Source organism: Spinacia oleracea, chromosome 3, assembly GCF_020520425.1.
Source record: "Spinacia oleracea cultivar Varoflay chromosome 3, BTI_SOV_V1, whole genome shotgun sequence".
Lineage (NCBI taxonomy): Eukaryota > Viridiplantae > Streptophyta > Magnoliopsida > Caryophyllales > Amaranthaceae > Spinacia > Spinacia oleracea.
The window spans coordinates 53,512,649-53,527,048 of record NC_079489.1 but is presented as its reverse complement, the minus strand read 5'-3'; the positions used below and the strand labels follow the sequence as shown (position 1 = coordinate 53,527,048).

The following is a 14,400-nucleotide window of genomic DNA, read 5'->3' as shown; positions in this document are numbered from 1 at the left end:
TCAAATAAATTATCAATATACTACTACTTGACTACTTGTCAGTTTAGGTACCAAAAGAAAAGTAGAAGCCACCTTTGAATACCAATGCAAAACCTACTCCTTTGTCTGTATGCAAAAAGAAACTTATATGGGAGGGAGTACCAAAGCATCAACATATCAAAAAAACTGAAATTGATTTTAGTTTTATGATAGAATAATGGCAGCCCTGATATCACCCCAAAAAAAAAAACTAACCAAGAGCTTTCTTAGCTGTAACTTGGCTTTCAATAGCAGGCTTAAGGTCGTGGTTGTAGCATTCCCATCACCAGAGAGTCCACCCAATATGGAAAGTACTGCATACTGCAATCAGAAAAATCAGAATAGCTTCTTGTAGCATAATGAAGAATTCATAATCCAGAAAATATACCTCATATCTCGAAGCGACTTCATAGAACCGCAACCGATGAAGTATATAAGTCGTCAATGCAGCAATATCATGCCGTTGTTTTTGCATAAGTAACTTTAACAGTAGGCTATATCCTTCACTAACACCAGATGGGACCTTTTCACCTTCACGAGGCCACCAACCTAACAAACCTTCACACCCAACAGAGTATCGAGTTGCCTGTTCCATAGCTCCAAGAAGCATCAAAGTAACTGTCGCACTATTTAGCATTTCCTGGCTAAAGAAATGTGCAAGCTGCTCCATTCCTCCACCATTTACATAATGAAAACAACTCTCTTTCCCCGAACATAGAATCAGAGCTAAACTCAACCAAAGAAGTACATTATTACTCTGGAAATGAAAGAAAAAACAACGGAAGAACGGATCAGTAAGATGTCAACATATCAAAACATCAATAAGAAACCAAGTGTATTGAGAAATAATGAAGTGCCATACTTCCATTTATATGCTTTACAGAAGGAAGGAATAGTGCATCTTCTAAATTTTACAGTTAATAAAAAGAGGGGACTAGGATCGCAAAAACAATAGTCCTGTGAAACTTGACAAGTACAAAGAAGCATTAGGAATCAAAAAATATTTTTATAAACTGATTTTGGGGCTAGAAATAAGTTCTCCAAGTAATAGTTATATCAACCAACCTCGAGAAAACATGACCAGAAGAAGGGCCAGAATTCTATATCTTAGTTTCCTACTTATTTGACAAGACTTTCCATAGCAATAGAAAAATCATAATTTACCTTTGATAGATGAGGATGTCCAACAAATACAGTATCCCTATTGAACGGGAAATGCTGGAACAACATATCGACCAACTCTTTAGAAGTGGCTAACTCGGCTTCAGACTCGAGAAAACTGCACCCTACCAAAAAATCTCCATATATATGGCCTGCTCCTACGTATCTTTTACAAAGCTCAAAAAGATTCCTTTGAGCCTCAGTGAAAACATGAAAAGACCCTTTGACATTCGCTAATGCTCCCAAATTTAACTCTTGCAATGTGATTCCAGCACTAGCTAAGTCATCTGTGAAAAATGAAGCAACTGCTGAAGTAATCAAAGCCATAACCTTCTGACTAAATTCACCAAAGTTTGGGATATCCAATATCTTAAATATAAGTTGCAAAAACTGCCGCATCTGTACAGAAATATCTGCCGCTGGGAGCATTGAAGACAATGCCTTCAGAGAGGATATCGCATCCTCAAATTTAGGATTTCTAGAATGTAATAGAGGTGGCAGGTCCTCAAGCTTTGCCTCAGAAGAAGAAACAAGTTTTGCTACAGAGTTGTCCAAGTCAAATTCAACATTAAACTGCCCAAGATCTTCAGCTGTGTTTCCGTATACAACCAAGCTTAGACTGCGATAACTGCCCCTCACGACTAGATGATTAGTCACCACAGCCTGCCAAAACATATGTCAGTAGCTAAACAGAAAGTACTTTTCAAATTTTTCTATTTGAGGGAGAAGGATACTCAAGAATGAATAGAACTTATCAATGAGAAATTAGTTAGACATGATGTAAGCACTCTTGCAAAGTAAAATGCATTATATCATTATCGCACATGCACATGGTAATGAAGGTGCTAAATCAGACCCTTTTTATTTTCTGAACCAACCTCCTTTCAAATTTATAAACGGATTATTATTTTTAACGTAAGATGAGAAGTAATTTTACATGGTAAGGTAGAACACGTGATCTTATAAATTTAAAAGGCTTCATAACATAATGAATAATTTATTCCTAAAAGAATAAGTCATTCCAGAATCGAAATCTCCATGTTTTCCTGCCCCACACATATTCAGGCACAGGAGCTTTATAGGTTTCAATTTCTGAGTTGGTTGCTGTGCATGAAAACTGCAAAGTTTTATCTATCAGCAAAAATCATGCACCCTTCTTCAAGGCATCAACCACAACTTTTCACGAAACCCTCCCCTCCAATCAAAAGGAAGAGAAACTCTTTTTTGGCAATAAAGTTTTATAACCAAAAGTAGTAAATACACCAAAACACCTAAGTCTATTAGTGGTAACAACTTCCCCCCACCTTCTAGGAAGGGTTGATGAAGCCCCACAAGCCCCAAATAAATGAGAACAGCTCTCATCTCATCATCACATCTACAAGCAATATTAAACAGAATTTTACTAAGTACTACATAAAATTATCATTGCTAAAAATGTTCGAGTTCCTTTGAAGCCAAATGTTGTGAACTGTTTATACTTCCATGTATTCTATAGAAGTAATTAAACAAAGGCCTCTGGTCGATTAAGAAGAAACTGCAAGAGAAAAATGTCAACATTCACCATAACACTGACAGCCATGGTTGTCTCGTGGAAACATGTTTCTATGCACTCCCTCTCTATCCAAAAAAGAGGTAATTATAATGTTAAACCAGCTAGTACCAAACAGCAACAGCATGCTACGTTTCCGCAGACCACATTTCTCATAGGAAACTGGCAGTCCAACTCCTAAAGTCTAAATGAATACTTAACGCATTACGCTACCTTCTTGAAAAGAATAAAATCAGTGTTAAAATCAATTTTTCTGGGTCTGGAAAAGGTAACATGGAGAATATTAGACATATTGCAGATTTACAGCTCATACTCCTACAGAAATTCATCAGTAAAATAGTTGTAGACAATGTCGCTGATGAGTGTCAAAAATTGTCACTCCTAGGCGTAGTTTTTAGGTACTTTTGTTTATATTTTAATCTATTTTAATCCCTTTTAGCCTTTACTTCTTATTATTTTATTATTTTATAGCTTAGCTAATGTTTCTATTGGTTTTTATTAGATTTTAGGCCTTAATTGCGTAATTTATCTCTTTTTCTTTATTTTATAATTTATAGTTTAATTAGCTTACTTTCCGTAATTGACTTTCTATTTTTATTTCTTTTTAGTCACTCTCGTCTTTATTGTTTTATTTTCGTTTTATTTTCTATTTTCCATTTTTTCCCACGTATTAATTTAGAACATATTACATATTTACATGCACCCGGTTGCACGGTGCACCCTCTCACGTTTTCTTCTTACATGTGAGGAGGAAATGTGATAGTTGACTATCAATGGCCATAAAAATATCCTTGGGTGCATGGTGAACCCGGGTGTACCTAATAATTTTCAGTATTAATTGTGTAGGTGATTTTTGTTCGCCGTGCCGGAGTACAAGTTTCGAGGCAAAAATTAATTATGCAACATGGTCAACAACAGCCTTATCATACACCACCTTTATCTTATCCTACACCACATCAATAAGCCATGCATCATCTCCATCTTCTCCCTCTCCAAACAACACAGCCTTTCTCTTTCCCGCATGCACCACCGGGCATCACCACTCTTCGCCCACACAAACAGTCAATGGAAGCCCCAACACTCCCTCATCTTCCCCAACTCGCCTACACCACCCAAACAAGACAGCGTTGCACCTCCATCTCTCCTCCTCCGCCAACAACAGCAGTCTCGCAGCATCATTGCACAACAGTCTAAGCTCCACCTCTACCAAACGCCAATTGCAGCATCCTTCAGCACTCCCCACACCATACATTACAGCCCAAATACAGACCAAACCCAAATTTAGGAAAAATTCTTTCAAAATTGAAGATTTCGGTTCCTACTGAACCTCCCTTAAGTTTGCCCGGACCAAAATTGGATCCGATTGAACCTCTTTTAAGTTCGATCAAACATTTGAGCGCGGATTTTTGTACCGGAATAATGAAAATGAACGGTCCGGTAGAACTGATGTTGAGTGACAAATTCAGTATGATTAACTTAGAAGAGGAAGATCAGTGGCGGACCTACATGGTCCTGGAGGGGTCCAAAGGGATCCCCAATTTTTTTAAAAAAAACTGTTAAATTAATGTTGAAATAATTAATTGCACTTGAAATAATTAATATATTAATCATTAACTTACACTAAAGTTAATGAAATATACTTGTAGCTTATTGGTTGCTTAATAAATATGCTAAATAGGGGACACAAGTTCGATTCTCAATAATGGGGGCTTTTTTCATTCATTTTTGAAAAATTTGTCACAAAAGGACCTTTTAAAACACAAAAATTGTGAGAAAGGACCTTTTAAAAAAAAAGTTGTGAAAGAAGGCCCAATTGGGTTTTTTTGTTGTGAATAAGGACCATAAGCGATTTTCCGGTGGTCAACGACTGTTTTCCGGCGTTGACCATCACGTGACACGCACGTGTCTTAAATTTTAACAATTATTTTTAAAAAAAAATATTCCCCCACCTTCAACTAACTTATTCAGATGTAAAAAAAAAAAAAAAAAAAAAAAACCGATTTTCTCTCTCCTGCTATGTGCTGCTCCGCCATTTTCTTCTTCCTTCCAACCACGAATTTCTTCTCCTCAGTTGAAATCAATCAAATTCGCGCAACCCAATTGCTTGTCGGTCCTTTTCGTACGAGGTATCACTAAAAGCCCCAATTTTTTTTCCTTAAATTTCTCCAATTTTCGGATTCTTAAAATTAGGGTATTTTAGGTTTTTTTTTTCTTCTGATTTTACTTTTACTATACAGGAGTTTAATTCTGATTTTACACAATTGCTTGTTTTTTTTTACATCTGAAAACGTTAGTTGGGGATGGGGGAAAATATTGGAGAAAAACTTTTTTTTTTAAAAATGTTAAAATTTAAGACACGTGATGGTCAACGCCGGAAAACAGTCGTTGACTACCGAAAAATCGCTTATGGTCCTTATTCACAACAAAAAAAAACCCAATTGGGCCTTCTTTCACAACTTTTTTTTAAAAGGTCCTTTCTCACAATTTTTGTGTTTTAAAAGGTCCTTTATGACAAATTTTCCTTCATTTTTTGGTCTTTTATTTGTCCTTTGTTGAACTCTAAATTTTTCATGGTTTTATTTTTGTTAATTTACTTTCTCTTTGTTTGTCTTTTTTTTTTATCACTTTCTTTTTTCTTTTGTTGCTTATTATAGACTTATTTGTTACATGTTTCTTTGAACTATTTAAAGGCCTAATTATATAATACCTTAACGCACCATAAGCATTAAGAATGATGTTCCATTTGTTATTAGTGTCATTGTGTAACGTTCAACGACCATTGTAATAACTTAAATCTCCTTCAAAGTATGAAAACTCGTCCTTTACACTCATATTTTTTTATTATTGAAATCGAGCCAAGTTATTGTTGTAATTTAGACTAGGTATTGAGTTTTATTGTTATGAAACCTAATAAATCCTCCACTAATCTAAATCCCCCCGATTTTATTATGGCGTTTGTAATATTTTGACTACTTACCTTTCAACTTTAACCCCTTACAAAAAGCAAATATGAGAAATTAAAATATTTTGGACCCCAATTTGTAAATTCCTGGATCCGCCCCTGAGGAAGATGAACGATCATGATGATGGTGGATGAAGGAAGATGAAAGAAGGGGAAGAGCAGTAAAGAAACGAAGGAACTTGGGTTTGATATGTTTGGTTTGGGTTTTAGTTTCTTTTTCTTTTTTCTCTTTTCTCCTTTTAATACCTTTTAAATTATTTTTCTTTATCTTTTCCTTTTTAATCTCCTATCTTTTAATTCTTTTTAGGCTTGTAGTATAATACCAAACTTTTGGTTATGACAATTAGATTGTACATATTAGATTAATTTCAATATTTCTAGGATTTTAATTGGTTTTAGAGAGAGAAAGTGAGAAAAACAATGAGTTGAAAATGGATTTTGAAGAATCAAAGATGGGGAACTTGATGATTTGAACATCCACCGGTTAATCAATGAGATTTTCTTACTCTCTCTTCACATTTATTGATTTATTTGTTACTTTGATTAGTTTAATTGTTCATGCTTAGTATAATTGTTTTTGCGTAGTTTTATGATTCATGGTCAGCATAATTGTTACTATTGATTAGTTTCATGTTTCTAGTTGTTAATTTCTTTCAATTTCCTATTTTTATGCTGATGGAGTAATTTCGTGGTTAGGGTTTCGGTGAAAACCCAACAATAATTGATTTGGGTATTTGAATTTGAATTTGAATTTGAATTTGGTGATTTTGTATGATTAAATCATTGCTTGTTTGAGCATACTCCAACTTTGTTATATGCAAATTAGCTACTTGCGTGTGACCTTAACTTTGGGGTAATTAACTTTAGGAACATCAAGGGATCGTGACCTAAATCTTGACTATTGTTTAGTTCGTGTCTAAACTTGACCTAAGGATAGTTGTGTACTTGTGTGTAGGGCAGGAGTTCGCATTTGACTATAGTTTTAGTTGGATTGATCATCCTCCCTTTTTCAGGTGTTAGCGCGCCCCTTTGTTAGAGTTAGGCGATTAGTGATGTTGATCGTACAAAGACTTTTCAGCTTTTTAAGAATTGGTCCAAGGCGGGAGTCATGTGGGGATATATCTCTAACCAACGCCTTCTTTGTTTGTTCATCATTACTCTTATTTGTTCCTCATATACTTGTTTCAGAATTGTTGGTGTTTGATCTCATTCCTTAACCTTGTTTGTCCTTTGTAGTTAACTTTATTAGTCATTAGTTGTTACTTGTTAGTTGACAATTTTCAACTTGATTCCGACTTAGCTTATTCTTTGATTAGCATAAACTGGTGTACCTTAGTCCTTGTGGATTTCGACCCTTACTTATTACTTTACTTGGTTTGGTGATGTTGGGTTTTTGTTTGATTTAGTAGAGACAAGTAACGACCTAATTTTTCCTTTATTAGTCGCCCTCTTTATACCAAAAGACTAAACTCGTAACCTCAAGAATCACAAAGGTACTAGTTGACAACTTCAGGGCACTGCACACAAAGTAAAACACATTACAAGTTCCTATGCCAAGTATTTTAATAGCAGGAGTGCAACTTAAGAGAGGTGAATTAGCCTCTTTAAATATTAACCGACAGAATCAAGACAGATCCATAGGAAGACAATCCAAAATATTCTTTGGTAGCTTAATGTTGTTGAAAATATTGTCAGACACAGTGAAGATCCAAATTAAAACAACAAAAACTAGACTCATAACCTCCTAATTTTTGTGATCCTTCAGTGAAGGTTGCATTCTAATATATATCAGTATTTACTAGACCTGTGCAATGGGGCGGACGCCCATTAAGGGCCCTGACCCGACCCTGAAATTACAAGGTCAAACCCGACCCTCTACATAAATGGGTGTGGGTCCTTAAAGGGTCAACATAATTTTAACACTAAATGGGTTGGGCCGGGCCCTGATGGGCTTTTAAAGAGTCAATTTTATTTCGAGTTCTCTCTGTTGAAGAAACGAACGTAAAATATGACTATCATCCCAACTCCTCTAGCTTTCTCTCTTTCTCTTTCCTCTGCTGTTAAATTTGCAACGTCAATACCCCAAATGAGTTCCTCAAAATTTTTTAACCAGCTTAATTGTAATTTCATTGTCCGACTAAAATCTCCGCAAAATTATTATATTGAATTCCCAAATTTTAAAATTCAGGATACCCATTATTTCATTTTGATGATATTCTTCCATTATTAGATTATAATAATGGGATACTGAATTAAACATTTGTCGATGTTTCTAAGCTAGTTTGAAAATTATCTCAGTTTATATAATAATAATAATAATAATAATAATTCACATTCCCTGCCTTTTTTTTTGAAGGTTTGCATATATTTTATGCGCTAATTGAGGTAAATTTATTGATAGATCTTGCTTCAAAGATCTTGGCGTTATGCGCTAAGAATTGGTTTTATTGTTCTTTTTTTGCTGAATTTGGGTTTTTTATTTAGTTAACTAATTTGTTACTGTCTTGCTTTAAGTTGTCGTGAATAAGTTTTTCCCGATTAGGGTACTATATTTGTTTTTATTTAGAGGATGCGTTTTATTTAGTTGACTAAAGTGTTACTGTCTTGCTTCAAAGATGAAAAAGAAGAAAATGGAATTGATTTTATATTTATTTTCAGAAATTTAAACGGGACGAGGTGGGTCGGGTCATGATAACTGGAACATGACCCGACCCGGTCCATTAAAAGATGAGCATGACCCAATCTGCCGGTCCACTTAACCTCTGACCCGACCCTGACCCGGTCCATTGCATAGGTCTAGTATTCCACATAAATGTAATATAAAAATATCATGATGTAATTTAGAACCATCCTTAAAACTTAAAATCCCCTTTTTCACCTATTGTGTTACTTACTTGTAAGAGAAATGTCATCATAACATACACAAATTTGATTGTTATATCCATAAACACGGCTATGTGAAAATATGTATGTAAATAACTATTATAACAATTAAAGAAATTCATTCCCAAGTACAAATTTGCAAAACATGAAGCATTGACTACCTCAACTTCAAGAACGTTTGATGACGAATGTGAGTATAGAAATGGTTGGCAAAGACGCCTAAATCTCGCTTCCCCCTCACACTGAACAAATACCTCCAAAGCGAAAGAAGGAGGTGAAGTAGCCCTGGAAAAAAGAAATCAAAGACGGCAATTTTTTCACAAAATTAATAATCTTCTATCCATAAAGTATAATGGGCAAGGAATCAGATGCCTATGAGATAATTACTACTTTAACACTGTTTTAGAAGAAAGATAGTTAGGTTTAAAGATGATTATAATAAAACAAAAATAAGATATCCTACCTTCGTTTCTAAATGTTGGTTACACTTATCTTTCCTAACTGCTTGCTAGCCTCTTTATAAAGGCTTGCTTTTCAAACTGATATCTTTTCTTAAAACTAAACAGGCATAAATTGGGCTTTAGACTACTTTTACCCACAGGCATCTACTAACATGAGATAGATTTTAGAAGAAAACAAAATATGCACTTAATATTAGATGGATAATCTACCATTCTACCCACCTTTGTTAAGATTTTTCCATTAGATATTCCTTGTTGATCCGACCTACAAGTAAACTTGTTCATCCCCAGGATACCTTGATGATATCATGATATTTTTCATTTCAGCTAACCCTTGACTCAAAAGCTAAACCCTCAAATTGTATTTACAGGACACGGTAACAAAAATGAAAGTTAGTGCAAAGACTGCAAATTTTCTTGTCCAATTGGTTAGCTTTGAATATTGCCATCAGAAATAAAAGTAATATTAAATAAATAAATAAAAAGAAAAAGGAAGAAGAAGAAGAAGAACAATGTAAGCAAGTGTTATGTCATATATATACCCGAGAAGAGTGACGGCAGACGAAGCTGACGGCGCATTTTGCTCCAAAAACTCACAGGCGGATATCACAATAGGTTCAGCAAACATGACCTAACAAAGAATTAAATCAATCAGAAACATCCACAAAATTAAGGCAGAAATTCACAAAAAGTACTTAGACCATAAATTTTCATAATACAAAAAAAAAAACTAAACTAATTCAATCAGCATCCAATAAACCCCAAATCCCAAATATCTTGGAATATAAGTGACGGGAAATTTCCAACTTATTTAAAAATTAACAAAAATTACTAAATTGCAACAATGACGAACAATAGAAGAGAGAAAAAAAGGGATTACTTCGTCAACGTATTCGTCCAACTGAGGGTGAACGAAGGTCTGGGCAAAGAGTACACAGGGTTCGGGTCGACCCATGTTGAGATATTCGGAGAGCCGGCGAGCGGTGTGGTAGCAAGCGTCGCCGCAGAGCCACCTTGCCGGAGTATTTGCAGCGAAGGCAGTGAGCAATAGCGGAGGAAATCTCTCTTGAAAGCTGAGTGACCCGTGAGAGTTTATGACTGGAAAGTCGGTTGATTTGAGAAGAGTTTTTCTTTTTATTTTCTTAAAGAAAAGTTTTTTATTTATTTTTATTTTTTTGATTCTCATGAGGATATAGAAATCCAGAAAAAGGCAAAATTACAAAGAAGAAAAATAAAGTAAAGCAAAAATCGAAAGGAAAAGAACAAAACACTAACAACCTCCTACTTTGCTAGCCTATTTAAGCCTTCAAGGGGGATGAAACGAGGGTTGTTGATCCCCATTCTATCTTCCTCCAAGATCCTTGCGAGTGCTACAGGTGTTGACCCTAAGATGGACAAATTGTTGGCATTATCGACCCCATTATTAGCAAGCCAGTCCGCAGCTCGGTTTTCCTCCCTATACACATGGATTATGTCGACTTCCCAGTCATTCAATCGAATTAGCCTTCTGCAGTCTTCGATCAGGTGATGACACTCACCTCCGCTATCTTCCATGCCTTTGAGTATTTGTACGCAAGCCAAGTTATCAATTTGAATCTACAGTTTAGTAATGGCTAGATTCCTAGCCAGTTCGATGCCTCGAAGAAGAGCTTTCAGCTCTGCCTTAAATGAAGAACATATACCAAAGTTGGCGGTTAGAGCTGAGATGAAAACACCCCCTTGATCACGAATGATTGCACCTCCACCAGCTGCACCATGGTTGCCTTTAGCCGCACCATCGGTGTTGAGAACATACCAACCTGGTTTAGGGTATTTCCAAGAGATAGCAACTTCCTGTTTCTGTAATTTGGGGCTTTGTGAGCTTTCCTCGATCCGCACCTTCCATTCCTCTTCTAGTCTCTTCATAACGCACCTAACGCTCCTATGTCAATTGGTATGTCATCTCGTCTCCCAAAGAGGAGGTTATTCCTCCACCTCCATATCCACCATGCTGCCACCCCAAAGTAAGTTGACCAAATGGGCCTGCCAACCTCTTAATGCTAAGTAATGTTACTCCGTAGCCATTGTTGCAGTGTGGTATGAAAGAAATGAGGGTCATTTATTGGCCCTCCTAGCCGTCTCCAAACTGCCTTCTCCGCGGGGCAGTCCCTCAATATATGAAGAGTTGTTTCCTAGGGGGCACCACATGACGTGGGCCTTAATATCTCCATCATAAGGCCCAAAGAAGCCACAATGACCAATCGAGCTAGCCCAGATAATTTGTGGGCCTAAGCCCAGGAAGTAGGCTCAGGCCTTGGTACTCAAGCGAGGTAAAAGGCACCATCTTACTTTGGAAAGCCCACTTTCTCTGGCCCAATTTACGAAAGGCTCATCATTATTGGCTAAAGGACACGTGTCCCAAATCCCAAGGGGCACGTATCCCACAAATAGGGTTGAGGGATCACTTCCCAAGAAACCCTAGCCCTATAAAAGGCTCAGATCCCAAGGTAAGGAATTTTAATTCATTCCCACCAACCTAAAACCCTCTTTGCTCTGCCTTCTCTCTACAAATTACTTCTCTCTCTAGCTTATACTTACTTAAGCATCCTACGGGAATATTCTTGTTTTGCAGGTTGCCAGAAGTTCGTGACAGCTCATACTTGATACCTCCGAGGAACGCGTGACACGTCATCACCGTAAAAGATCCCACAACATTTGGCGCCGTCTCTGGGGAGGTATAGTATCATGGATGAACCACAATCTGAAAGCGAAGAGCACAACGGCGGATCAAGGGGACGAGCACAGTCTCCTACCAACGGAGGGCAGCTCCCTGTTAAAAACAAGACCAGCAATCATTGTGACGTCGCAATCAGCCGGCCTGCCTCCGTAAGGTCCCTGCAGTACTTGTTGAACGACCTCCACCAGAACATTGTGGATGAATGGCAAGAGGGATTTCAGCACGTCCTCCAAGAAGAAATCACCAGATCTTTCAGCAACGCCGGCCCGGAGCAGGGTAGCGACAGAATAGTCGAACCAGTAACATATGACCATGATCCACCTCGGAAGGGACAACGCCTGGAGGAAGGTAGTCAGCAAGTAAGAGAAGAGCGTCCGGGAAGGCGGACGAGCCTACCCTCACGGCAGATAACTCGCGATACCCAAGATTACCACCCTAGGATTTCTAGAACACAGCATGAGAACCTCGCCCGGGAAAAAAGTAATCGGGGCACTGAAATAAAAAGGAAACGAAGGAAGCCGTCAGCAGGAGACTCGTTCATATTCAACACAGCCCTTGAAGATATTCTCTTGGCTGAGGGACGGAATCTGGGAATAGAGCAGCGATCACCCAGACGGCCGGCTGTCTCAAAGCAAAAAAACCCGTTCTGCGCCTTCCACAAAGAAGAAGGGAACGACACTCAAGACTATCGGATGTTGAGAAAGATATTGACTGACTATGCGGCCAAAGGACTCCTACGTCAGTACATCCATTTGACAGATGCAAGCGAAGAGTCGAGCCTCTCCATCAAAAGCAACAGTTATTCAGACGAGGGATTCGTTGTAGTAATATCAGGAGGGATTGCGGAAGGAGAACCATCTAAAGAAGGACGGAAATTAAGTTCATCCAATCCCTGTTCCGTGCAAATGGATTTACCTCCTGTGGAAATTTCCAAGGATGATCGCTGAAAGGCGGCAGCACCGTATGATGATGATCCCTTGGTCTTAGAGATTAAGGTGGCTAATCTCATAGTGAAAAGAGAACTGGTGGACACAGGGAGCTCGACCGACATAATCAGTCTGCAGTGCCTGCAAAAATTGAGGTATGATGCCAGAGCAATAGAAAAAGTGTTCAAGCCTTTAATAGGATTTGGGAGAAGTGTCGTCCGCCCCATTGGCTCCATCTTTGTAACGCCCCGACCTTTAATTCACTTATTAAGGAAAACTTAGCAGCGGAATTAACCTAATTCGGTCGAGACATTACTACCGTAACTCCCTCTTGGGAATTACAAGGCAACCATCATAATATTTACTATTAATTCTCCAAACAACATAATAGTCCTTTTTAGTTCCTTGATAAAAGTACGTAACTTAATCAAGATTCTTTACTTAAACTTTACAACTTAACATTAACTTAGGTGAACGTTGTAATAGTGAAATCCTCGCCACTACTCGTTTCCGTGGTCCCCAGCAGTACCTAAAATAGAAAACAAAACGGTGAGCCGAAGACTCAGTAACGAGTTACCCTAGCATCGTAACATCATTTCAATTCATTTATTTAATAAACAGGGAGAATAGAATATAGTAAAACATTTAATTAATCATCACTTCAGAAGCATCATTTCGAAAACATCATTTCAGAAATATCATTTCAGGAACATCATTTCAGGAACATCATTCTTTAACCTTTTTCCTTTTAACAATATTATTCTGGTCGTCAGGACTTTACAGGAAAACATGGTAGGACGTCTCCTACGAACAGGGGAAGCCAGTGCTTCATAACAGGGGGAGCCAGTGCTCCATAACAGGGGAAGCCAATGCTTCATATCAGGGGGAACCTTGGTTCCATATCAGGGGAAGCCAGTGCTTCTTATCAGGGGGAACTTTGGTTCCATATCAGGGGAAGCCAGTGTTTCTTATCAGGGGTACCTTGGTTCCATATCAGGGGAAGCCAGTGCTTCTTATTAGGGGGAACCTTGGTTCCATATCAGGGGAAGCTAGTGCTTCTTATCAGGGGGAGCCTGGGCTCCATATCAGGGGAACTTGACCAGTTCTTACACTTTCCTTTATCATGTTTACATTTCTTTTAGTTGAACATTAATCAGGAAAATCTCATTCATTCAGGATAGTTCAATAAAACCATTAAATCTCGTTACTTCATAAAATCATTTCTTTCAGGAATAATAATTCATGAAATCAATACTTTGCATAAAGCTTCATTATCGTAAAACAATTCAATCAAATCATACTTGTAATCCCGCAAATCATAAAACATCATTATAAAACATCATTTATAAATACATTTAGAAGGGATTGCGGGTACTAGCAATAACTGTTACCTCAATTCCGCGATTTGCTAAGCCTTTTTCCTTGGTTCGTTCTTCCTGAGCTCCGAGGGTCGAGATCTTTTAATATAAATAAGTAACCTTTATTTAGTACTTTAATTAAAATAAAATAAACAACTTAGACACTATTGACTTTTAATATAATCGTATTATACTACTTTTAAAAGAGTCATATGTTTAATAGTTAGGTGAAAATCTTTTGTAAATCTTAATAAATTAGTAACACAACCTTAGTTAGTTAATGAAATACATTTACAAGGCAAAATACGTAAGGTTTAAGAAAAACTATTTACCACTTACTTTAATGGGCTTTAAATGTATCAAGTG

The 14,400-nt window shown here is 37.2% G+C and overlaps 1 protein-coding gene across 1 annotated transcript in view; it reads right to left on the bottom strand.

Annotated features, from left to right (window-relative positions):
• LOC110792258 (protein virilizer homolog) overlaps positions 1-10,157 on the bottom strand; it is a 33,147-nt gene extending 22,990 nt beyond the window's left edge. The window contains exons 1-6 of the mRNA XM_021997074.2: positions 9,915-10,157; positions 9,577-9,665; positions 8,735-8,858; positions 1,183-1,842; positions 407-775; positions 235-339 (exon numbers count right to left, since the gene is read on the bottom strand). Coding sequence (XP_021852766.1) covers positions 235-339; positions 407-775; positions 1,183-1,842; positions 8,735-8,858; positions 9,577-9,665; positions 9,915-9,989 — 1,422 coding nt within the window. The 5' untranslated portion in view covers positions 9,990-10,157. The remainder of the gene's footprint in view (positions 1-234; positions 340-406; positions 776-1,182; positions 1,843-8,734; positions 8,859-9,576; positions 9,666-9,914) is intronic.
• Between the last annotated feature and the right edge of the window lie 4,243 nt (positions 10,158-14,400).